The 24,251-nt window shown below is 32.0% G+C and overlaps 3 protein-coding genes across 6 annotated transcripts in view; 2 read left to right on the top strand and 1 right to left on the bottom strand.

Annotated features, from left to right (window-relative positions):
• LOC102584824 (eukaryotic peptide chain release factor GTP-binding subunit ERF3A-like) overlaps window positions 1-7,576 on the top strand; it is an 18,256-nt gene extending 10,680 nt beyond the window's left edge. For all 4 annotated transcript variants that reach the window (XM_015304423.1, XM_006365341.2, XM_015304422.1 and 1 more), the window contains 13 exons: window positions 1,085-1,130; window positions 1,241-1,312; window positions 3,472-3,534; window positions 3,744-3,898; window positions 3,983-4,047; window positions 4,236-4,386; window positions 4,676-4,781; window positions 4,866-5,001; window positions 6,068-6,132; window positions 6,232-6,396; window positions 6,722-6,794; window positions 6,888-6,968; window positions 7,173-7,576. In XM_015304423.1, coding sequence (XP_015159909.1) covers window positions 1,085-1,130; window positions 1,241-1,312; window positions 3,472-3,534; window positions 3,744-3,898; window positions 3,983-4,047; window positions 4,236-4,386; window positions 4,676-4,781; window positions 4,866-5,001; window positions 6,068-6,132; window positions 6,232-6,396; window positions 6,722-6,794; window positions 6,888-6,946 — 1,156 coding nt within the window. In that variant the 3' untranslated portion in view covers window positions 6,947-6,968; window positions 7,173-7,576. The remainder of the gene's footprint in view (window positions 1-1,084; window positions 1,131-1,240; window positions 1,313-3,471; window positions 3,535-3,743; window positions 3,899-3,982; window positions 4,048-4,235; window positions 4,387-4,675; window positions 4,782-4,865; window positions 5,002-6,067; window positions 6,133-6,231; window positions 6,397-6,721; window positions 6,795-6,887; window positions 6,969-7,172) is intronic.
• A 472-nt stretch (window positions 7,577-8,048) lies between these two features.
• LOC102584157 (uncharacterized) lies at window positions 8,049-10,741 on the top strand. The gene is made up of 4 exons (XM_006365338.2): window positions 8,049-8,331; window positions 9,059-9,241; window positions 9,341-9,400; window positions 10,192-10,741. The coding sequence occupies exons 1-4, from the start codon at window positions 8,113-8,115 to the stop codon at window positions 10,486-10,488; spliced, it is 759 nt and encodes a 252-aa protein (XP_006365400.1). The 5' UTR covers window positions 8,049-8,112; the 3' UTR covers window positions 10,489-10,741.
• A 169-nt stretch (window positions 10,742-10,910) lies between these two features.
• LOC102584494 (probable glutathione S-transferase) lies at window positions 10,911-12,312 on the bottom strand. Its single transcript, XM_006365339.2, has 2 exons — window positions 11,872-12,312; window positions 10,911-11,442 (listed from the first exon to the last, which is right to left on the bottom strand). The coding sequence occupies exons 1-2, from the start codon at window positions 12,178-12,180 to the stop codon at window positions 11,071-11,073; spliced, it is 681 nt and encodes a 226-aa protein (XP_006365401.1). The 5' UTR covers window positions 12,181-12,312; the 3' UTR covers window positions 10,911-11,070.
• Window positions 12,313-24,251: the final 11,939 nt, after the last annotated feature.

The following is a 24,251-nucleotide window of genomic DNA, read 5'->3' as shown; positions in this document are numbered from 1 at the left end:
ATTTAATAGGCTATATATATGTACTACTATCTAATTTAATAGGCTATATATATATATAAATGATTATTTCTTTTTTATAATAAATAAAAATAATTATAATTTTTTTAAAATTAATTAGTAACAAGTAATTAATTTATACTTTTAAATTTGTATATCTATAATTGATATCCTTTTAAGTATAGCATTTTACAAGATATTTATTATTATTATTATTATTATTATTTATAATATTGAATAATTTTAACGAATCCCCGCACCCGTATCCATACTCGGATTCGCACCCCCGAATCTTAAAATTTAAATTTTGCCGAATCCGACTCTCGGATTCGCATCCGTCTCGGATACCCGCGCCCGAGTCCGAGCAACTTAGGTTGTGCTTAAGATTCTGTTGCCACCATTAGCTTCTTTGGGTGAATATCGAAGATTTAGCCCATCTATTTGTCATTAAAGAGCTCAAGTTGTAGATGTTCATGTCCTATTCTTATTACAACCCAGTAAAACATAGTAAAACATATCGTCTGATGTTCAAGTTTAGGATATTGTGGGCATTTTTCTGTTAGAGTTCCATGAAATGATTGTTTTCTTATACAACCAGCCATCTACAATTCTGCCGGTATTTTTCTTTTAATGGGAGGCAGAATTTGGTTGATGTGAAGTTGTACTATCAAAGCTTGGATCATTGTTTACTGCTAGAACTCTTGAAGTTCCGAGTTTGGTTACGACACATTCGGTTACTAGTTCCTGTTAATTCTGATAAGCTAGGCATATTCCTAGAGTCCAACTGCAAGAGATGGTTGCAAAGATAGATAGATGCCTCATTCCTGTTTTCTCGATTTCTTTAATTCTGAAGCTAGTTGTGTGTTGTTTGCATGGTTCCTGATATTTCATGCTTGATTATTCTTGAGATAGAATATCTCTTGATTCCTTCTTGTCAACTTTGAGTGCACAATTATCGATAATGAGTTTTGAAGAGGGTCCACAGCCAGTTTATTTTCTTGCATGTGGAGTGATCCTCCACACCCTGTCTTTAATTAATTATTGCTTTTTCTTTTAGTTCTTAACTTCCCTTTTCAATGTCTTTTAGGTATATGGCCTATATTATGGATACAAATGAAGAAGAGAGGGTGAAGGTATTGCTTTATTTATTACTTAAATTGGTATATTACCTCCTTTTTGGGGATGGGATTGTGGAGGAGCTTACGAGTGATTCTGTGTTTCTTGGTCGCCACTTCCTTTTCAGGGAATAACAGTTGAAGTAGGAAGAGCACATTTTGAAACAGAGACGACAAGATTTACAATTCTTGATGCCCCGGTAACTTTTTATCCTCATTCTTTCTCTGGTTTACCTTGTACACGTGAGGAAAAGGTGTGAGTATTAAGTGACAAGTTTATGTGCACGAGAGGTGCCGTTTGCCCCATGGTTTCAAAGATCTATAGAAAGTTTTCCTTGATCTAAAGTTGTGAGTCTCTATGCCATATTAGTGTTTTTGGTACCATCTATTTTGTATCATTTAAACATTGTTGGAAGCAACAGTGCTTTAGTAATACATCAAAGGGAGTTACCTAGTGGTCACTGAAGTCTCAGGTTCTAATCCAACGGAGACAAAAAAACTAGGTGGTTTCTTCCCATCTGTCCAAGCCTTGATGGACAGAATACACATTACATGTGTTGGTGAGAGGTAGCAGGTACCTCGTGTTATCAACCTAGGTGTGTGCAATCTAGCCTAAACACCACAATTATTTTAAAAACAGTGCTTTAGTGATCTTATAATGAGTGATAGCTTGGAAAAAGTCCCATGCTGATCCTAAATCATAAATGAATCCCTTTTGCATCGCTAGAAATTGACGTTCATCTCCTCTGCAATTGTCTTTTGAGCCTTTATCCTATATCTACTACACGGCAAGAAGGTCGAAAAGCTTAGGACGAGGCAGTGTTGTGAAAGGCGATCGCCTCGTCGCCAATGGCAAGAGGCGAGGTGAGGCGAGGCGACCCTTCATTGCCTTTTAGCTTTGTGGTGAGGCGATCTTCAAAAGGCAACGCCATGAAGACTAAAGGCAAGAGGCTAGAGGCTAGAAAGGCGTCGCATGTTGTATTTTCTTATAAAAAGACAACAAATTTTCCAGCGACTCCAAAGTCTAACCAATACATATTTCTTCTTTTCTTCTTCAGGTTTCTTCTTCCTTTGTTCTTTTTCCTTCTTCAGACTTTAGAGTCACATCTACCTTTGTTTTGACTTTTGTTCTGTTTTTTTTCTCATTCAAGTTCTAGACTTTTAGTATGTACTATCTATTTTTAGTTTTTGAATTGAAAAATTTGCTAATATGTTATTGTTTGATTATTTACATATGCAATTAAATATTTTAATTTTTTGGTATTAAATGGTGCCGCACTTCAAAAAGGCGAGCGGCGAATGCGAGGCAGACCCTCGTCGCCTTTTATCGCCGTCCAAAAGGACGAGGTCTAGTTTTCTATTTTGTTAATGAAGCCATGTTAGAGTCTTAGAGAGCTACTACTGATAGACTGATGACACTAGGCTAAAATTGGAGTTTTTATGGGATTGTCTTTACGCCTAAAATGAAATACTCTCTCCGTTTTAAAAAAAATGTCCCAAGTTGACTTGACACGAAGTTTAAGATAAAATAAAGAAGATTTTTCTATCTTGTGGTCCTAAATTAAAGTTATGTCGAATGTACCAAAATGCCTTTAATCTTGTGGTCTTATACATGCCACATGAACTTGTGGTCTTAAAGTGTTGCCCATAAAAGGAAATGGGTCATTCTTTTTGAAAAAGACTGTAAAAGATAGTAGGTCATTCTTTTTGAAATGGAGAGGGTAATAAATAATGATTCGAGATGTAATAGATAGTTTTGAAACAAACTTTCTTAACATTTATTTGACGGCGGTGTCAGTGTCAACTTGCACCTCAGTTGTCCCAACGAATACATGCTACCTCCCACTACAGGTGCCGAGTAGCTCTACTCACCAAAGCTTAGAGAGATGAGAAGCAATCACCTTTGTGTTGTTTGCCTTTGCTGGGATTTGAGCTTGGGACTTTAGGGTTCTCCTTCCACTTCATTCATTACTAAGCCACATCCTTATTGTAAAGAAACAAAAATAATGACTTTTATAAATTGCCCCCAAGGCCTAGCTTGAGTGGCAAAAGGTGGAGGATTTGTGACTTAGGTCGCAGGTTCAAGCCCCACACCATGCAAATCGAAGCCCGGTATTTAAGTGGAGAAGGGTAGAGGGGCGGGCCCATTATCCATCTAGTTTAGAAGGCTGTGATTGGTCCAAAGGGCAGACGGATTTCTCGGTTATAAAAAAAAGACTTGTTTAAGTTGATATTTACTAAGTTCTGCCTGTAAGTGCATGTAAATATTGATGTTCTTTGTAATCTGTGTACTCTCTTCAACTTTTGCTTCTATTCTCTCTCTACATCTTTTTTATTATTGTGCTCCATTTGTCACCAGGGTCATAAGAGCTATGTTCCCAATATGATCAGTGGAGCATCTCAAGCTGACATAGGTGTGCTGGTAAGAGCTTTTGTCGTTTATCTTTTAAGTCTTTCATTTTGTGTGAATCAACTCTTTACTTGGAAATGTTGAATCCCGAATTATTGAATTCTGTAACAAAATGGGTCCAAATATAGTGAATTGGACAGTGAGGATTCATATGAAAACTCCAATAGGTTGGGATTGAGGCATAATAATAGTAGCTGATCATTGTTTGCTCTATTGTGAAGGTTATATCTGCTAGAAAGGGTGAATTCGAAACTGGATATGAAAGAGGTGGGCAGACACGTGAACATGTTCAATTGGCAAAGACCCTAGGGGTTACAAAGCTTATTATTGTTGTAAATAAGATGGATGATCCTACTGTCAATTGGTCTAAAGAAAGGTGATCTTCCGTCTACTATTTCGATTTGTATTATCACATCCTGTATACACTAGCAACTAATCTTGATCCAACTTATTCATGAAGGTATGATGAGATTGAGTCAAAAATGGTTCCGTTCTTGAGATCATCTGGGTACAATGTCAAGAAAGGTAAAGAAGGATTATTTACTTGCAGATTGCCTCTTTGTTTGATGTACTTGTTTTTTCATATTTATGTTCATTTATTGAATGTAACTGGTAACTGTTATTTTCTACTTTGTTTAAAGATTCTACAAGATTCTACATATTGGCTAAGCTGCTGATGCTTGATTCGTGTTCTTTTTGTGCTTGAATTTCAGATGTTCAATTCCTTCCAATCTCCGGGCTTTTTGGTTCAAATTTGAAAACTAGATTGGAGAAGAGTGTATGCCCATGGTGGAGTGGTCACTGCCTTTTTGAAGTCCTTGATGCAGTCGAAGTTCCACCTCGAGATCCTAATGGTCCATTGAGGTACTTCTTTCCTCTTTCTACTTATTTGGTGGCATCTTCCTATTGCTGTTTCCTTCTCCACTCATATTTTCTAATTCCAATGCTAACCTTCTAGGTTATTTTGCTCGAGGAGTAAAACTTGGAAGTTTTGTTTGTAATATTTATTTGATTTTTTATTTCTATGCATCATCACTCTTGTTTCCTTCACCGGATCATAAGCGAGGAATTCCTTCTATTTTTCTTGTCTCGTAACTCCCCTCTACACTTGTGCCAAGTTGTTTACCTATTTCAATTTCCATTTTCTTTGCAGAATGCCTATTATTGACAAATTTAAAGACATGGGAACTGTCGTTATGGGTAAAATTGAGTCTGGAAGCATACGTGAGGGTGATAATCTACTGATTATGCCAAACAAGGTGCTATTTTTTTTACCTTAATTGTATCAAGTTTTTTGATTGATGGAATACTCCAAGAAATTCATCTCACGAGCTGATTTATAGGCTGCTGTAAAAGTTCTTGCCATATTCTGTGACGAAGACCGAGTAAGGCATGTTGGTCCCGGGGAAAATGTGCGTGTTAGGTTATCTGGAGTTGAGGAAGATGACCTTTTGTCAGGCTTTGTCTTGTGCAGTGTTGGTATGTTTTCTCAACTGATCTATCTCCTTGTCATAATGAATTGACATTCCTTATCTTCTTGATCTATGCCAATTATTTCTGATTGTTTCTATTGCTAACGAGTTAAATAATAGAAGAAATATTACTTCTATTGACCATGTGATGTAAGCAAGTGGTATGTATCTGATAACATGTCATGAGAAAGAATTGTGTTACATATAACATAACAGCACACTGGTAATGGACTGGTGAATATGTTATTGTTTTATTTGCTAGGGAAAAAAGGCATAAAAAGTAGCCTTTTTTCACTGGGGTGTGCAAAGCAGTTAGCAGTCTGTACTTTTGTGAATTTAAGAAGGGTGTTATGTTTTTAGATGATACTGTATATGTCATGTTAGTCCCTGATTATGTCAAAAGAACCGTTTATACCCTTTTACAAATATCAGTTGCACCAGTGGGCTAGCAAGAACAAATAAATACAATACTTGTATTTAATTCTTGTGTTGGAGTCGCTCTCTGTCTAGGCTGTCCACAGTCTCTAGTTTAATCATATTTTTGTGGAGAATTTATGAAGGGTGCAAAAGATACAACTTTTGACAGCACTTCATTTAATCAGGTAGGTTAGTTTGATATTGAGCTCTATGAGAAGCTGATATGTATGATAATTAGAACAAGTCATGCAAATGAATTAAGTTGTAGCAAAAAGCATTCAAACAAATAGGAAATGGTTGCAAGTGCAACTCATACAAAAATATCTTATCAGCTATTTGATAACAAACTAACATTGTTATGTAGTCCTTACCTGGGCAACACACACACATTCAGTTGTAGCTGGTGTTGAGGTAGCTTGCACTTGAAGTCAATCACTATGTAGTCTGCTAACAAATATACAGTTACCAGCTTCTTTAAAAAAAAGGCAAGAGGAAGATTTTTGACAAGGATAAGAGAGGAAGTGATTTCTTTGTCTTGGTTTAATGAAAATTTAAATGTGGTTTCATATTGTAATCTCAAGTGGGTTTAGACTATCATTTTGTGATAGATAGCTTTCAAGCGTTTTTGTATTTCTAACAAAGCTTACTGTTTGCAGCAAAGCCAATACCTGCAGTTACTGAGTTTGTTGCACAGTTACAGATTCTTGAGCTGTTGGACAATGTATGAATCCAACCCTAACTTAGCATTTCATTACCTCACTTGGATTCTAAATTGCACATGTGCTACCAGTCTTCTGTTAATGGAATTTCATGTTGTCAGGCTATTTTTACTGCTGGATACAAAGCTGTATTGCATGTCCATGCGGTTGTTGAGGAATGCGAGATTGTTGAACTGATGCAGCAGATTGATCTAAAAACGAAGAAACCTATGAAGAAAAAACCTCTGTTTGTTAAGAATGGCGCTATTGTTTTATGCTGTGTTCAGGTTAGCTGTCTAGTTGAAAACCTGTAGATTGGGAATACATGGTTCTTTGATCGACTCTTATGGTTGTCTTTCATAATTTTGGGTTACTTCAAGTTATATTTGAATTTGCAGAAGGTACAATTCCTGCATCACAATGTGTTCTGTGTTTTGTCCCACCTTTCTAACAGGGAATGATGAAAATTTTCTAGTTTGAGGACAAAATCTTTGCTTTACCTTGAATTCCCTAGGCCCTTTCAAGTTCACCCTTTTTTGGTTGTTTTTAGAGCTAGATCCTTAGGTTAACGTCTTGTGTTGGTATTTGAACCTCTTGAAACTATCATGCCAGGTGAATAATATGATATGTGTAGAGAAATTCTCCAACTTTGCACAACTTGGACGATTCACTCTTCGCACTGAAGGTAAGAAACCATTGTGTTTGTAACCTCAAATTTCTTTTTATTTCTGTATCATCACACGACATAGGAGGATCATAATTTCTGTCATTTGTGCAGGGAAAACTGTTGCTGTGGGGAAAATTACTGCACTGCCTACTGTTGCTGATAGTGCATAAACAGCATAGGCAAACTCAGAAGGTGGACTTCTTGCTTCCTTTTGTTGCTACTTCACATAAAAGTTTTTTGGAAATAAACATGTTTTGAGTTGCGAGATTTTAGGAATTTTCCAGTATTGAACATTGATTTTTAGATGTTGTAGTTTTGTGGACCATTGCTTTTGATATCCGGTTTCAAGCTGATGATCACTCACACGTATCTTTACTATTTGAATTGTGTTTTCAGAGGTAAGTTAAGTTGAGCATACAAGGTTTTCATTGCACCCTGCTAGAGCAGTGGCAACACAAACATGTGGTCCTCCGCAGCATTTATTGGAACAGAAGTTGGTCCTTTGTTCAGATACACACATAAATGTTCATCAGTTTAGTGGAGATGTTTTCCATAGCGTGGTGTTGTTTCTGGTTTTTGTTATTTTCACCCCCATCCGATGATGTATTGTTTTCTAGAATGATATCCAGTATGAGGTTATTTGGTTATACACTTGTGCCATCGTAACTTAAAACAAAATTTTGGCATTGGAACTTTTAGTTCATGCGTGCTGCACATCTGTTGTTCAATTCTTGACATTGACTATGACTATTAGTTTATTGAGCTGATATTTATATAATCCAGGACCTATATTTTTTGGACATTATATAAAGTATCTTGCAGAAATATTATGACGGTATATAAAATCAACAAGCTTTCCTCTAATCTTTTGGCTTTAATCCTCGCGACTTCCAGCTACATCTTTCCTTTTTTGTGACTGGTACGATCTCTCTTGCACACATTGGGAATATGCATTTCTTGCTTGTTCTAAGGTTAGAGTACGATAACATACACGCAGTGAAATCGGGGTGTGCATAAAGCTTACTCCTACCTTTGTTGAGGTAGAGGTATATTCGGCCTAACAATATGGTCTAAAGTTGGTAAATAATTGTCAAGATAGTGATAATTAATTCTTATGCCCGATAGTTTCACTGTCAAATTAAGATAATAGTGTATGTTAGAATGCAGTAAATGATGTGTGATAATCAATTAAATTATAGGAATTAATTAATTTAGACGTATTGAATTTGTGGGTGCACCATTCTATTAGGAGGTTAAAAATGCAAAAACAAAAGGAGGAAAAAGGCGCGTCTATCAATTAACTAGAGCCACAGCCACAGCCACAGCCACTTATGAGATGCTGCTGCAATCTTCTTCCTTCTTCTCCTTGAAATGGGGTACATCTTCTCTCAATCCCTCAATCTGCACTTTCCAAATCCCATGCTGTCATTACTCCAAATTACCAACTCCTCTGAGATTCTCTGCTCTAAAAACCAGAGCCATCCATGACGAAAAGGACCAGAATTCTCAACCTTCCATTCTCATTCAAGATAAAGAAAACGAACTACTCAACCAGGTATAACTTCACCTTTCCCCTTTCTCATGGATTTTTCAAGTAAGATTGGTCCAGAATATTACTATATTCAGAGGATTTGTACTTAGTAGTACTATATGTTTTTTCCCAAAATTATTTATTCTAGAGCCAGAGTGAGAATACGAGTTGTAGTGAAAATTCAACTGATTTTGATCAGCTCAATTGAGCTCATCTAAAGATTGAGTTTATATGTGGTCTAAATTGACTCGTAAAAAACTTATTTTTCTGTTTGATATGTTTTACCTAATAATCATAACAATAACATCAACTTATCTATTGTAGTCCACAAAGTAGGGTTTGAGTAGAGTGTACCCAAACCTAAAATTTACCTCAGAGGTGAGATAATGATGGGAAAATCTCAACTCAAGACCAAAACATTCTAGATAAAGATGTAACGGAAGTACAAGAGACAATAGATAGTAATAAAAATAATAAAATAATACTCACGGAACCATATATAGCGATAGAAATTGAAGAACAAGAAACTACGAGAGTTGTCCTATGACTACTAGTAGGGGCAGCAAGACAATGCACTCCTACCTACTAGTATGGACACTCCTACCTGCTAATAATCATAAGAAAGAAAAAAGTTTAACTAGTTATTTAAATGAATTATAAGAAGAAAAAAAACCTTTTTAAACTGGTTGGATTATTCACTTTCGTTTTCCAACTGGTTGTGTGAATTTATGTTGGTAAAATTTTAATTTAGGAAGTTGAAGAGAGTGTAAGAATACTGAAAAATGCTGCCAAAACAAGAAAGGTTCCAGCAGAGGAGATTTTGGCTGCTTTGGCTGCGATCGAGAGAGCAAAAATTGATTCCTCCAGGTTTCTTGAAACTCTTGGTGGAACCAAATCGCCTGGAAGGACATGGATGCTCATTTTTACAGCTGATGTTTGTAACTGGTTTTTATTTTCGTTCGTTTTTTATGCTTTGATCAAGTTCCCTATAATATCCAATGCTTCATTTTAACTTGAAACCTTTATATTGCAGAAAGGATTAGGACAAGGTAGATATTTCCCAATTACAGCCATACAGAGATTTGATGCAGCTGTAAGCTTTACTTGTCTTTTTTATCCGTCTCTTAACACTGATTATGGTAATTACTCTTAATTTAGAAGATAAAACTAGAGAATATGTATTCTAACGACGACTTAGAGTAATGATTCATATGACCTTTTGGATAACAGCTAAATAATAATACTCTTAATGGGGTGATATAACTATGTTTGTTAGTTTTTGTCTCTCTTCCCTACTTCTTGTGTCATGTAATGGTCGGTACAAATCCAGATTACAATTTCCTTCATGAACGCAACCAAATAAGCAAGACTCGTGTCTTTGTATAACTTGTGGATTTACCATGGTAGAGAGATGATTAGATCAAATGACAGATCACATGGTTGTTGCATGTGAGAGCAGGGGGTGCTAGAGCAATGAACATGAATAACAGATCCTTTTGTTTCTAATTGTGTAAACTGTTAGATGAGATAACATAAAATAATTCAATCTCATAGAGACCTATAGTGTTAGCTAATTCTCGTCAGTTATAAATTGTGTATCGAGTTATATAATGTTACACTGGGGATCTTCTATAAAATGACTATCTTAGTGTACATTTCCCTGCTCGGAATTAACTTCAAATCCAAGAGAAGAAGATAAAGATAAACAAGTGCACACCCGCTATTCAAATATATTTGTTTGTGCTATACAAGCAACCTACATTCTCTCTTTAAATATCTGCTTCCTTTAGTTGTTCAGATGATGCACTCCAATTTTAACTGCAGAGTGTAGATGCTTTCTTCTTTCAATCCTAAGATGAATAATATGTTTGAATAAAATTCTAGGCGAAGAGGATTGAAAATGGTGTTTACCTGGGGCCTCTTGGATTCTTGACATTTGAAGGGCCTTTTTCATGGAAGAATAGGATTCTAGCTTTCGTATTTGAGCGGCTTCGGATAAAACTTGGACCATTCGAGCCTTTTGATATCAGTATTAAGGGAAAAGAGGAAAGAGAACCTAGCAATAAGGATAAGGATCCATTTTTCATCTGGTTTTACATTGACGAGGAGATAGCTGTTGCTCGAGGACGGAGTGGAGGGACAGCTTTCTGGGTCCGTTGTAGACGTGTTGGCTATTCCTGAAAGCTTCTGTATGTATGTATAGTTTGACTCTCCCAATGCACATGACGTTGGATAGAAATACTATACTGCTGAATTTATGAAGTGTATGGTATATGTAAAGGAACTAGGAGAGATAATATCAATATTATAGGAAACATTCCCTTCCTTCACTGTTTCAGTTATTTTACTTGTGTGTTAATAGGTATTACTCTTAGATTGAAAAATCTTTGTAAACTAGATTACAAGAGTATAGAATAAGGTTCTTATTTGCATATATTTATGGCTTGTAGATATAATACTATACAGTCTCATTTGGTTCAGGCGCGTTAGCAATGATGTTCGGTCAATCAAGATCATTGGTGGCATCAGTTTCATCTTGGTTCACACATCATCTGCTCTTGATGTTGCAAATGGGACTGTTGTCTGCTTACATAAAGGTGAAATATACGTAACAGCAACTTCAATATAAAACTGCCAGAATAAAGATCGATTATCCTTACAAACCTGAGAAAAGAAGGCTTAACAACAGACACATAGCAATAGGAGTTGCACACAGAATGAATAGGACATCACCACAACATTTTAACAATCATAAAAGGAGACTCATGGTTTGTTTGTTTCTAGGGAACGCAAGTAGTTTAGACCACCTTGAAAGTAGTTGACTAGGGTTTCTTGTTGTGGCATGCTTTCGTGTATAATAGGAATCTCTTTGAAGTTTTCAGCCCATTGATGGAGTGAAGGGAACTTCTCTGGATCAAGTAGCTTCACATTTCCTACTTCCTCCATGGCACTGAGCCAAAGAGTTTTCCAACCCATCACTAGATCCAGGTAGCCTATCTGCTCCCCGCCAAAAAACTTCTTGCCTTCAATTTGCTTCTCGATAAATGCATACAATTCTTGTACTGACTCTATAGTTTTTGCTTTTGCCTCTCCTTCATCTTGCATTGCCATAGCTTGCCATGATCCTATGACACACTGAACATGAAAATTAACACAATCAGAAAGCTATCATTTAGTCATTTGCTATTCTTGTCTATGATATTTTATCAGATGCATTAACTTGTATAGCATGATTTCTTAACCATTAAATTGTTGTCAATTGCATTCTTCACACCAAATTACTTGAAATGGTTCCATATATTAGATTGCAGTTGACTGAAGATCATGTTTATGGTCTCATAATTTAAGTTATGAACGTTACTGTCTTAGTACATATATCTGCTAGCTTTTGTACAACAACATATCCAGTGTAGTCATACACAGTGGGGTCTGTGGAGGGTAGTGTGTACGCAGACCTTACCTCTACCTCATAAGTGACAAAAAACAGTCTAGGAATTAATCTGCTAAGTTTTTGTATGCCTTATAATATGAAGAATTGGATTATGCCAAGAAAGAAAATCTTACCTTGTCATCAACAAATTTTGCCCAGAAACGAGCTGTAGCTCGTTCATGAGGATCCTGAGGCAACAAAGAGTATCCTTTCCATGTTTCATCAATATATTCAAGGATAACAAGTGATTCAACGACGGGTTTGTCATCGTGTAGTAGGACAGGGATCTTCTTATGAACAGGATTGGACTTGATGAGCAACTCACTCTTGTTCAATAAATCTTCTTGTATATATTCATAGTCAACTCCCTTGAGCTTCAAAGCCCATTCTACTCTGGTGCAAAATAAGCTTCCTGATGACCCTATCAACTTCACTTCTCCCATTTTTCAATGAAAAATCTATAGAATTGGCTGTGACTGATACAATTTGTTTGAATATTTTGCTTTACTCTCTAGTCTTTATATGCATTAATATAGTCTCATGACGAAGGTGCTATGATGGAACCACAAGTATAAAAATAAAATCTTTTATTTCTTCCATAAATCGAAAAATCTAACACGACTCATTCAACTTGTATTTTTTAATTAGGTGTTCATACTCTTTTTGGTCTATTTATCATGTTTGACTTTTGCATGTCCCTTAAAATAGTTTTACTAAAAGGATTTAAATTACCTTTGTTTAATCTTTTACTCTATTTAATCTATTGCAGTCATGTTCCAACAATCGAATATCCAAAAATATATATTCGTTGCATCAAAAAGGAGAAAGAAATGGCATTCCTTGCCGTTTTCCCTCTATAGTCCATTTGAAGTAGTTTATAAATTTAAGAGACTTTTTGGATGTTACGATCGAGTTTATATTTCCATCGTAGCGAACACACCCAACGAATATGCGTTATTTCTGCAATTTGTGTATATATTATAGTGGACACCAAACTTATTGGACTAGATCCTAAATTCAATGCACAATGTTATACTTTGAAATTATGAGCAAAACATTAATGAAAAATGATATAACATACAGAAAATTTGTTCATAAAGAGTTGTTATATCGTGGGAAATGCTGAAAAATATTATATATAATATATTAGGCATCCACGATCTTTTCTGATTGGGAAATGGACCTGTTATTATATTTTCTAATTCATTAGTCAATGTTATCTTACAGAAGAATCAATGAAGTGAATCTTGAGCACGTTATTATAGAAATCAAAATCAATATAGCCTACTTATTTTATACTAAAAGGTAAGACTAATATCAATGGAACGCTACTTGAAAGCGGCTCTATAATTCAGCAAAAAGAAATAAAAGAAGAAGCTAATTTATCAACTTAAGTTTTCACATGACAAAATAATCAAGAAAAAACTCTAGCTTATCATATCATATATATATATATATATATATAAAAGAAAATCTTAGGCCCACCTACGTGGCATCATTACAAATCTGAATTCCCTTTAAATTTATTTATTTCCAAAACTAGCATTTCCCTTTCATGAAAAGTTGTGACTTTTATGAAGAGTTGCGACTTTAATGAAGAGTTGCGACTTTTATGAAAAGTTGTGACTTTAATGAAGAGTTGCGACTTTTATGAAAAGTTGTGACTTTAATGAAGAGTTGCGACTTTTATGAAAAGTTGTGACTTTAATGAAGAGTTGCGACTTTTATGAAAAGTTGTGACTTTAATGAAGAGTTGCGACTTTTATGAAAAGTTGTGACTTTAATGAAGAGTTGCATTTGTTCACGCTACCCTTTGTTGTCTATAAATAGAGGGATTTCCTCTCATTTTAAAATAACGAAAATTCTGAACTTTTTTTTTTTTCACAATTAAATATTTGTGTACTTTGCTCCTGTTGAGAGACTCACTGGCACCATTGCTTATGTTACAGATCCTGGTATGTATTTTTACAGTCATTAATTTATGCTTATGTTATTAAGGATAAATGATACGATGTAATAATTTTCATTTTCCTTTATATTATTAATGTTTGTTACTACGTAATCTTGTATGTAAGATGATATAGTGTTTTAGTTTTAATGACTAATAGGTTTTAAGTATTATTTTATAAATTCCGTGATATTCGCATGGGTAATTTTACTAGTATATATATAAAAAAGAGAACTCTAGACCCGCCTACATGGCGCCACCACAAATTAGTATTCTCTTTTAATTTATTTTATTTCGAAAACTATCCTTCCTCTTTCATGAAAAATTGTGACTTTTATGAAGAGTTGCGACTTTATGAAGAGTTGCGACTTTTATGAAAAGTTGCAACTTTTATTGTGACTTTTATGAACGGTTGTGACTTTTCCGATAATACACAATAAGCATTTGTTCACACTACCCTTTGTTGTCTATAAATAGAGAAATTTCCTCTCATTTTAAAATAACGAAATTTTTTGAACTTCTTCTTCTTCTGGACAATAAAATATTTGTGTATTTTGCTTCTGTTGAATGACTCACTGACACCATTGTTTTTGTATCAATACACTGGTGAATAGAATCGTTCTATACTGAGAGGATCTATTCCTTTAAACCTCGGGTACTAGAGGAGAATAATTTCTTTAAGGGGACACTGTGCATTCAGTGGGCTCGATTTTTTCCATTCTGTTTCATTCTGTTGTTACAAATTTTGGTATGTTTTTAACAATCATTAATTTATGCTTATGTTATTAATTGATATTTTTGAGTACAGGTTGTAAACTTTGTTGTTCATGTTTCTGCAAAGTTATTGTTACAAGTATTTGTTAGTATAGATTAAATAACAAACGTTAATTGAGTATTCAAGAAAGTTTACTCTACTGAATTTGTGGAAGGTACAATAAAAAAAACCTCTTATAAATCTCTAATTTCTTCATCAACAATGTCATTCATTCACATACAAGGGTGAGATTTTGTGTTCTTAAGAAAATCCTATGAGAGTTAATAACTTTGCATTCCCATATTTTTTGGTTTTTATGTTGTTGTTATCTATTTTTATTAAATTTTATCAGTGGATATTATGAGTACTTTAAGGATTGAAAGTTGATTGAAGTATTAGTCAATTTTTTGAGGTATGTTATTTCAAAACCTAGGAACTTTTCTGGTTAAAATGATTTGTTATCATCATTGGATATCTCATAGTTTACTCCCTTTAATGCATGTTTTTCTCGCTGTTTTGTTGTCTCCTTAAAATTGTATTGATTATTTTTCGTTTGGTATGTATATGATCTCACTTGGACAAAACTTTCGTCCTTTTAATGTTTTTCTTTTTTTCCTTCTCATTAGGCTCGTCTAAATATTTTTGGTGTGAGTTATGACTATTTTCGGCAAGCTTAATTTGAAGAATATGAAACAAAACCTGCTCTAAATAAAAGTAATATCTTAAGCTACAAAAGATATGTCTATTAATATAGATTTGTTGTCCTTCATGTCCCAAGTCATTGCTGAGCGTTTGAGTTATCTAGGTTAGACTCATTTTTAGTTTTTTAATGTTTCAAAATATTTCTTTAATATGAGTCTAGAATTCAAAATTTTGATCTACTTGTACTTTCATAATGCAACAATTATACATACATGTTACTGAAAAAGTCGTAAAGTTGCATTGATGAGGCATCTAGAAGGGCCTTCATAGCAACAATTTAATTAATAATGAATTTCTAAAAGAGTCAACAATATTATTTTGCTGTTTTTTCAAATTTATTTTTCTCCTTCTATAAATTTTGTTAGAGTAACAAAGTAACAATAACGAAAAGTGGTGAACGTTTGACCTCAGACAAGTAGATTGTCTCAAAAAAATTTATTTATGTTGTTGTCGTGTACATTTTTAACGGTCTTAACTTATTTATAACTAATATTAATTATCGAAAACTTTCACATAATTTTTTTTTCACAAGGAGTTATTCTAACCATAAAATTATCAAATTCTATATTTTTCATGTACAAAAAAATAGAAAAAGTGATGGTTAATCGCTACATAAAAACATCACTCAGTTTTAACAAGACAATTATATCATCAAACATATATTATGATAAATTATGTAAAAGATAAAAATGATTAGATATCAAGATATTTTTAATCATTCATTATATATTTACAATTCTTGAGATATGTGATAATGTCAAATCATTTAATTTATGTTGAAATGTTCTTAAAACCTACTAATTTTTTTTTTCTTATAACAGTCAATTATTGAAAAGGTTGTTTAAAAGCTTAGAAAGATTATTTGTGCCCACGCGAAGCGCGAATACATTACCTAGTTAATATATAAAAAATATATATAAATAATAATAAAAAGTAACATATTTTTTAAAGAGTCTTTCTTCAAAGGTATGCACAAATTTTAATTTTTTTGCTTTCAAAAATAAAAAAAGATAAAATAAAATAAAATAATAAGACGATAAACATTGACCATTTTGGAACTTGCACCATTAGGAGGTGATAAGTATTCGGTGAGCATAATGCAAGTACCTTGGCATGCCAAATTATTGCCAAAAAATGTATTAAGCAAATGAACAATCCCGGCTCAACGTAATTGGGGGCCTAAAGCGAAATTTTAATTTGAGATCTAAAATATAAACAAATTTCGTATACATATTTATTCAAAATTTATTTTTCTTACACCATTTAGATGAAAATTATTAGTATTTAATATTGTTTTTTCAGTTATTGATTTTAGGTAAGATTTTATCAACTGAACATTGAAAAACATTCTTTCAATGAGGCAATATGAATTGTTAACATGATTTTATAAGTAATAAGTTGACAAATATTAAATAAAGATAAGAGTTAGAACCATAGAATCTGATTTAAGAAGTTGATGACTTGGTATACACCATTTTAATATGCTTGTTGTAATGTTTTTTTTTTACCCTCCCTAGAAGCTCCCACCCCTTTTGCTCCCTTGATGACTTGAACTCGCAACCTTCGGGTTGAAAGTGAGGAGTGCTTACCATCCAAGCAACTCCCTCTCGTCTTGTTGTAATGTTTGAAACTAGAATTTAAAAAGAAATAAAAAAGAATTTGTAATTCACTTTGTTCAACACTTTTCACTATATAATTTTTAACAAAGTATAAAAGATGTTAAAATGGGTAAAATAATTATTTTTTTTCTCATAATTAATCAATTTTTTCCTATAAAATGTTAACACATAATTTATTCTTAATAATAATTTAGAGGCCCCCCAAAAGGCATAAGCCTTATTTTACAAAGGCAAGAGCCGGCCCTGCAAATGAAACGAGTTATATCATTCGAACAGACATATGTCTCCATCGCATTGAATGCACGCACTTGCTATGTGTTGCCTACATACTCAGCCGAAAATGTCGTTTCGACTGTGGCAATGATAACTACTTCTTTCATTTTCTAACCTAACCAACTAACATGGACTTGCTTCCTCCACTCCAAAGTGGGCTTTTGTGTCCACTTCATTCAAGTTGAATTACATAATATACTCATATAACACTTACTTTTTTTGTTCAAGTTTTCTCTAGTAAACTTTGACCACATAAATCAACATGATAGTAGAATATATACGAATTAATCTAAAATATGTCTTATACTCATCTATCAGAAATCTAAAATAATGATCTAATAAAAGTGTGCACTCTTTTATCATCTATATACGTTTGTACATATAAAATGATCATATAATTCAAACTTTTATTTTAAATGGAAATGCACGAACATGTACACAACATTGTCCCACATGACCCTTTGATGTTTGTTTGTGCATTGAATTATGATACATTTGGCTGTCCACTTGATAATCACACTAAAGAAAGTTGAAATATATGCTCCACTTGCTTTTGACTATCTACTACTATTATATTATAGTGTTTGTAAAATAGGCTTTTAGGACCACCTCCGTATATCCTGTATTCTTCGTATATAGATAAAAGAAATAGATTCATTCAACCCAAAAAGTTTGCCCTCATTGGATATGGTTTGCTAAAATAGCTACTACTCCAATAATGTACTAACATATCTAAATAGATAACATTTCAATGTTCAACAACATTAAACTTATGATTTTTTATTTTTTATTTTCATTTATCTTAAGTTATTGGATAAGTCAAACATATTCACATAAATTGAACGAAAAGGAGGGACAATGGTTATATATGAAGCCTTACATATCTAGTTATTAGGGAAGTAGACTGAGGAATAGCAGAAATTGCAACTGTACCTGTTGACAAGTCGAAGCAGTAAAAACTCCTTTTCCTTTTTTGCTTTGGCACAAATCCCCATATATATGTCACTTTAACATTGCTACCCTCTTTCCGTCTATTTTTACTTATTCAGTATTTTTGAAATAAATTTTTATTTTTATTTGTTACTTTGAATATATCATTAACAAGAAAATTATTTTTTTCTTGTTTAATCATTAGTATTTCTTAAGAGACATGCAAAGTTCAAAATAGAAAAGTAAAGTAGCAAACGGAGGGAGTATTTAATTAATTATTGTCCACACAAATTGAGGAACTAACATCCACATTTCAATTCATGAGTGTTTCACTTCCCTTTCCTTGTTCCATTTTCAGACTCATGATGTTCTAACCTGAAATAATATCATCAACAATAATGTTTTTAGAAGATGAAAAAGAACCTTAACAAGAAAAATGAAGTTCAACGCTCACTTCTCATCACATAGTTTCACCAATACTCTTCTTCAGGTAAGAAACTTTATATATATATATTATCTGGTTCTTTAAATTATGATTATTTATGCCGTAGATTTATTATTCTTCCACGCTAGGGTCATTTAGTAGAAGGTATTAGAAAAAATAATACATATATTATTAGTTTTGATATATTATTTATTAATCCCTTATTTGGTTAGGGTAATATTCTTATTCTAATACACTCATAACAAATCAAACCGTCAATAAAAAATAATACTAAAATTATACACCCTACAAAAACCCCTTTTAGTATTTGTGTGTTAATGTGTTAGTGATTAGCTACAAGTAATTAATCAAGCCTGAAGAACAGATAATTTTAATTTCTTACAAGTAGAGTTAGTAATCTGAACAGAAACAAGAGACATTATTTGTTTATAATGGGTTAAAATACACTAATATTTTTTAAAAAAAATTATACTATGATATTCCTTGATAAAAATTTTTAGCTTCTCAATAGAGAAAAAGATAGCGACGCAAGCTTTCTGTTCGCCAGTAAAATCATACTCTCTGCTTAATTTATGTGACACGTTTTATTTTTTATTCTAGTAAAGATTGTTACTTTTCTACTACGTATTAAAAATAACTTAATTTTAATAAAAACAATTTATAAAATAAAATATCTTAAATTTTTTTAACACGTTTTTTTTCCTTAAATTTTATGTCAAATCAGTCGGTATCACTATACAAATATTAGGTCATTGGTGATAGTACAAGAATTAATTATGAGTAATTAATGTAGGTTAATGATATGATGAGAAGTCATAATACGAGGTTACACCTTTCGACTATTGATTGGCTAACGGCCGTGGAATTCTCCATTTGTACTAATAAGATATGACATGTAGGGACATACAATTTTATCTTCTCCATGTCTTTTATTTTTCCTTTTATCGTGTTTGTATATTTTCAAATAATAGAAACTTCAAAATTCCTAATAATAGTTTCAAATATATAAAGTATATATTACTATTCAATTTATCTATCTTACTTTTTAAAATTTTATGCAAAATATTGATGACTAGTTTTTAAAAAAAATTGAAGGTAGAAAAAAGAAATTACAAGGTCGAGAATCAAACTTTCATAAACAAGGTAAATACTTAAAGTCAATCAATTAAATTACTAAAAATTTTACGTGTTCAAAACTATCACACAAGATTTAAGCATTTTAATACATAATATGCATGTTTAATTTAAAATTTTAAGATTCTAAAGTCTATACTATATTCTTAAATGATGTGTTTAGTCAAACTACGACACATAAAAATTAATGTAATGAAGGGGGACTTTAGAAAAAAGTTTTTAAAGATATATATATAAAATGTGGACAGAAGTGCTCCATGAAAGAAACAATGAAGAGGAAAAAGAGGATAAAAACATAGAGAGATATTGGTGGCCCCTTTAGGGCTTGAGGGTATGTGTGGTGCTTCATTTTTGGGGTTTTGTTTTGTTTGTTTGTTTTGTTTAGGCTAATAGAATGTGTGATGAATAGTTCCAAATCAGTTAGCACTACCTTTTACCATTGTGGAATGGGCATAAAAGATGTGAATGGGGGACTTAAAGGTACACACCACAGGAATAACTCTTTTTTGTTCATTCATTATACAGAAAGTGACACTATTTTTGTTCTCTAACGTAGCTGAGGCCTCATTTATTTACACATAATAGAGATTTTGAATGATAGAAGTTTTAGAATCTTTATATTGAGAATTAAGTATTTCCTAAACAAAACTTTTACACAGATCATTAAAAGATATTTTTGTGTGAATAATTTTCACATGCACAATCATCAACCACCTAGTTAATCACATTCAACATCACAATTACCAATACATCATTGACCACTATACATAATATAGTCAATACTACTAACATTAGCTACTAATTACAATCACTACTATCACTACCACGTACCAATTGTCATTAATCACACATCATTACAACGAGCATCAATCATCACCACCACCGTTGCTACGGACCATCTTTATCATCACTAGCAAACATAATATTTATTTATTTTAATTAAATTTTTATATTTTTTCTTATATTTAATTTCTTTTTTTATTTGAATTGTGTATTTATTATATTTAAAAATAAATAAATTTTGTAATTTCATTGAGAAACATAATTAAACAATTAAACATATACGCTTTGTAGTCCCAAAAGATTGGACAATATATAGTCAATAAGCTCTTTTAATATAAACACTTGCATATATTTATTTAATACATAGAAAAACATCTCTATAATAATATTTCATTATAATGATAAAATTCTCTTAAAAACATACTTTTGATATTACATTATACTCTATATCTTTCTTAACAACATTTTGTTATGACAGTAAAAAAGATATTCGGAAAATAACAATATTATTACTAGAAAGGTTTGACGGTATATTTTACTTTGCATAATAAAGTCAATACAGAATTTAATCAATATACATGTTTACTGAAATAAATAAACAAATCTTTATTAGATGCATGTTTAAAGAGCTCTTTTTGGAAAAAGTTTCGTTCCGAAAATTTCGGCCAACTTAATTTGTTTGACTACAAAGGAAAAAATAAACTGTCACACCTTACGTAGCCTGAAATTCAGCCGGCCATATTTTGGACTGCTTTTATGTGTTCAATTCATTTATCATATTTAGAACTCATTTAGAATCCGTTTGGATTGATTTAAAAAAAATTATTTTTAAGTCAAAAATATAAAATTAAACGTAAATAACTTTTAAGTCGAAAAATAAAAAGTAAGGGAGATTTACTTTTGATTTTTGACTTATTTCAAGTCATTTTTTTACCTTACCAAATACTTCATAACTTATTTTAAGTCATTTTTAATTTGTTTTAAGTTATTTTTTTATTTTTGTCAAACACTTTCAGAAGTCAAAAATTGATTTAAAAGTAGGTTTGACCAACTTTTAAATCAATTCAAACACACTCTCTTAGTACGAGGGATAAAGAAAATAACTTATTCCAAAATAAACTTTAGAATAAGTTCATCTTTTTTGAGATAAAATTACGAAATAACTTATTTTGATATTAGTTATTGCAAGATTATAGAACTATTTTTAAATATATTAAAGGTAAAAAAACAATTTTGAAATAATTATTTTTGAAAAATTTAATTTCTGATAAACTTATTTCCCAATCAAACGAGTCATTACAATTTCTTTCTGCAGTACTAATATTGTGCCATTGTTGTTGAGCGATTTGGCTTGACAACTATCATATCTAATTCACCATACAACAAAAGAACAAAGAAAAGAAGGGAACATTAAACTTATAATCTCCAAAAATATAAACATCCAAGACTGAGACATTCAGTCTTCGAAAAATATTATGGAAGATATATATTTTTATAAATGATCAATTTCATATCTATCAATTATATTATTAACTAACGAAAAAAGTTTACCTTTGTCATATCTAGTTGAAATGATCCTTTTTTTTCTCCTTTTCTATAGGGAAAAAATAGTTGAGGACATTCCTTTTTTTTCACCTTTTCTATAGGGAAAAAATAGTTGAAGACATTAGTTTAGTTAAGAAATCAGGTACCTAATTAGCTTCTCTAAAATGAAATAATGTGATATAAACAATCTCAATAATAATAATTAGAGTGCAGATCAAGATTGAACCTGCTGAACACAGAGAATTTCGTAATTGAAAAGAATAAAGACTACTTTCTTCGTTTCAAAATAAATGGTGTTTTTAGCTTGAACATATTGATTCTTAGAGAAACTACTCATTTGTATAAGATAAAGAGTAGTTTTACTACTTACCCCTAATTAAATGCCTTGAAGAATAAGTGATTCTATAATGATGTACAATTCCATGTATTAAAACAAGAGTAATTTTATAAGAATAAAATCAATTCCTATCAAAACAAAATAAACAGGCCAAAACACCACTTATTTTGAAACGAAGGAACTACAATTTTAACCTTCTCCTTTGTAGAAAGTTCAGGAAATTATTTGGTTGAGATTTTTTAATAGAAAAATAGTATTCAAAATTGATGTTGAAAAGGAGTATTTTGAAGTTAAAATTGTGTTTTTAGTCCTCTTGCTGAAATGCCTTCCAAAAAGATTATTTATTTCCCCTTATTGAAACAAGATGGACATGAAAACAAAGTTCAAAGTTTTGTATGTGAAAACTTTAAATCATTTGTAAAATTTTCCATGTTGTAATGACAATATGAATTAATTCATATATAGATTATCAATTGAAATGATTATTATTAAAATTCAGTTTCATTAGTCCCTTACTGTATACCTCCAATCTTCTACACCAATAAACATTCTTATCAAAACAAATTACTTGTAATTAAGTGTTACTTATGAGACTTCTTGGAAATATATGTTTTTTCATCAGAACTTTTGGTTCTGCCACTGTGTACTGCATGTCTTGGGAATGTTCAAAATTATTATTAAAACACACAAAGACCAAGTTGAGTAACATCCATATATACTAGTGATATTCCAATTACAAAGTACTTATGAACTTTCTCACACAAAATAATGTACATCTTCCCCTATTTTATATAATGTCACATCTCTAATGTTTTTTTTATTAGAATGATGAGAAATAACACAACTAACATAATATACATCACAATAAATGTATAAAAGACTTGAGAGAAGATACAAAACATTTTGAAAATCAATTTAAGTTTACCAATTATATGGGTGTGAATATATAATTATCTATTTTGAATGACATTAAATACTATCTCTAACTAGGAATGGAATAGACATAAACTGAAGATTTTGGCCCTTGTTTTTTTTTAACTTTTGGATCCAAAAATATGTTGAATTCTTCTGCTCTTTTGCCTTCTTTCTTTAGTTTAGTTTTTTAATTACAGTTTTATCTCTACATAACTTGAGCAATTTATAACTCTAATGATGAAGAAATAGTTTACACTTTACATGTGATTATAACCATAAAATTGTGATTAACTAATTATCCAGAGATAAAGTCTTCCAGTTTGTCACACCATATTTATGTTTGGTGTAACATGTGAATATATTAACTCCTAAACATGACATGATCTTTTAGCCCTACAAAGTTCTATTATCATATGCCATAGAACGAATGGTACCTATTTGTTTAGAGTACATATCCATCAAAAGACATATAAAAGTTATATTGCTCGGACTCTTCAAAAATATTCACAAACTATGTGTGTTGCATACTAAAAAATAGTACATTTTTGGAGAATCCAAACAACATAGTGTAGACATGGCATAAACTTAATCCAATCTTTAGGAAAAAATTAAGACATAGTAACTAGTTAATCTCTTAAGGCAAACAAGCTAAGTAAAAGTTTAACACTTTTGTTTAAACTATTTGTCGAGCTTCAAAGAGGATTACATAATCCAAATAACTAAATCAACTGTGATTACTTTTAAACTACCATTCAAAGAGTATAATTAAGAGAGAGTAGAGGGTTAATTACATGGCTTAATAACAACATGAAGTATCCTTCGTTGAGTGCCTTACAAAACTCAGGAGATTTGGATCGTCTACCAACAGCTGCAAAGGCATACACATAACTAAAATCACAAAATTAGTGTTAGCAGCTAGTATGTATCGTCTATCAATAGCTGCAAAGGCATAATTTAACTCACAAAATAGTGTTAGTAATTGAGCAATCTAACAACACTTTCAGATCTAATCGACAAAATTGCCAAGCAAGAAATAACATCAAAAGTAGTCATACAAATTCGAAAACCTATCTTCTTCTTTCGCACAGATTTGTGTACGAAAAAAAGAAAAAACGAAAGAGGGCGAAGG

This window comes from Solanum tuberosum, unplaced genomic scaffold (assembly GCF_000226075.1).
Source record: "Solanum tuberosum cultivar DM 1-3 516 R44 unplaced genomic scaffold, SolTub_3.0 scf00550, whole genome shotgun sequence".
NCBI classification, from domain to species: Eukaryota; Viridiplantae; Streptophyta; class Magnoliopsida; order Solanales; family Solanaceae; genus Solanum; species Solanum tuberosum.
This window is presented reverse-complemented; position numbering and strand designations above follow the sequence as displayed.

What these genes read in the sequence shown, in the direction of transcription:
- LOC102584157 (XM_006365338.2), top strand. Translation starts at nt 8,113, where the DNA reads ATGCTGCTGCAATCTTCTTCCTTCTTCTCCTTGAAATGGGGTACATCT. An exon ending in TGCTCATTTTTACAGCTGAT is followed by an intron (nt 9,242 to 9,340) that starts GTTTGTAACTGG and finishes TTTATATTGCAG; the next exon opens with AAAGGATTAGGACAAGGTAG. An exon ending in TACAGAGATTTGATGCAGCT is followed by an intron (nt 9,401 to 10,191) that starts GTAAGCTTTACT and finishes ATAAAATTCTAG; the next exon opens with GCGAAGAGGATTGAAAATGG.
- LOC102584494 (XM_006365339.2), bottom strand. Translation starts at nt 12,180, where the DNA reads ATGGGAGAAGTGAAGTTGATAGGGTCATCAGGAAGCTTATTTTGCACC. An exon ending in CAAAATTTGTTGATGACAAG is followed by an intron (nt 11,443 to 11,871) that starts GTAAGATTTTCT and finishes TTTCATGTTCAG; the next exon opens with TGTGTCATAGGATCATGGCA.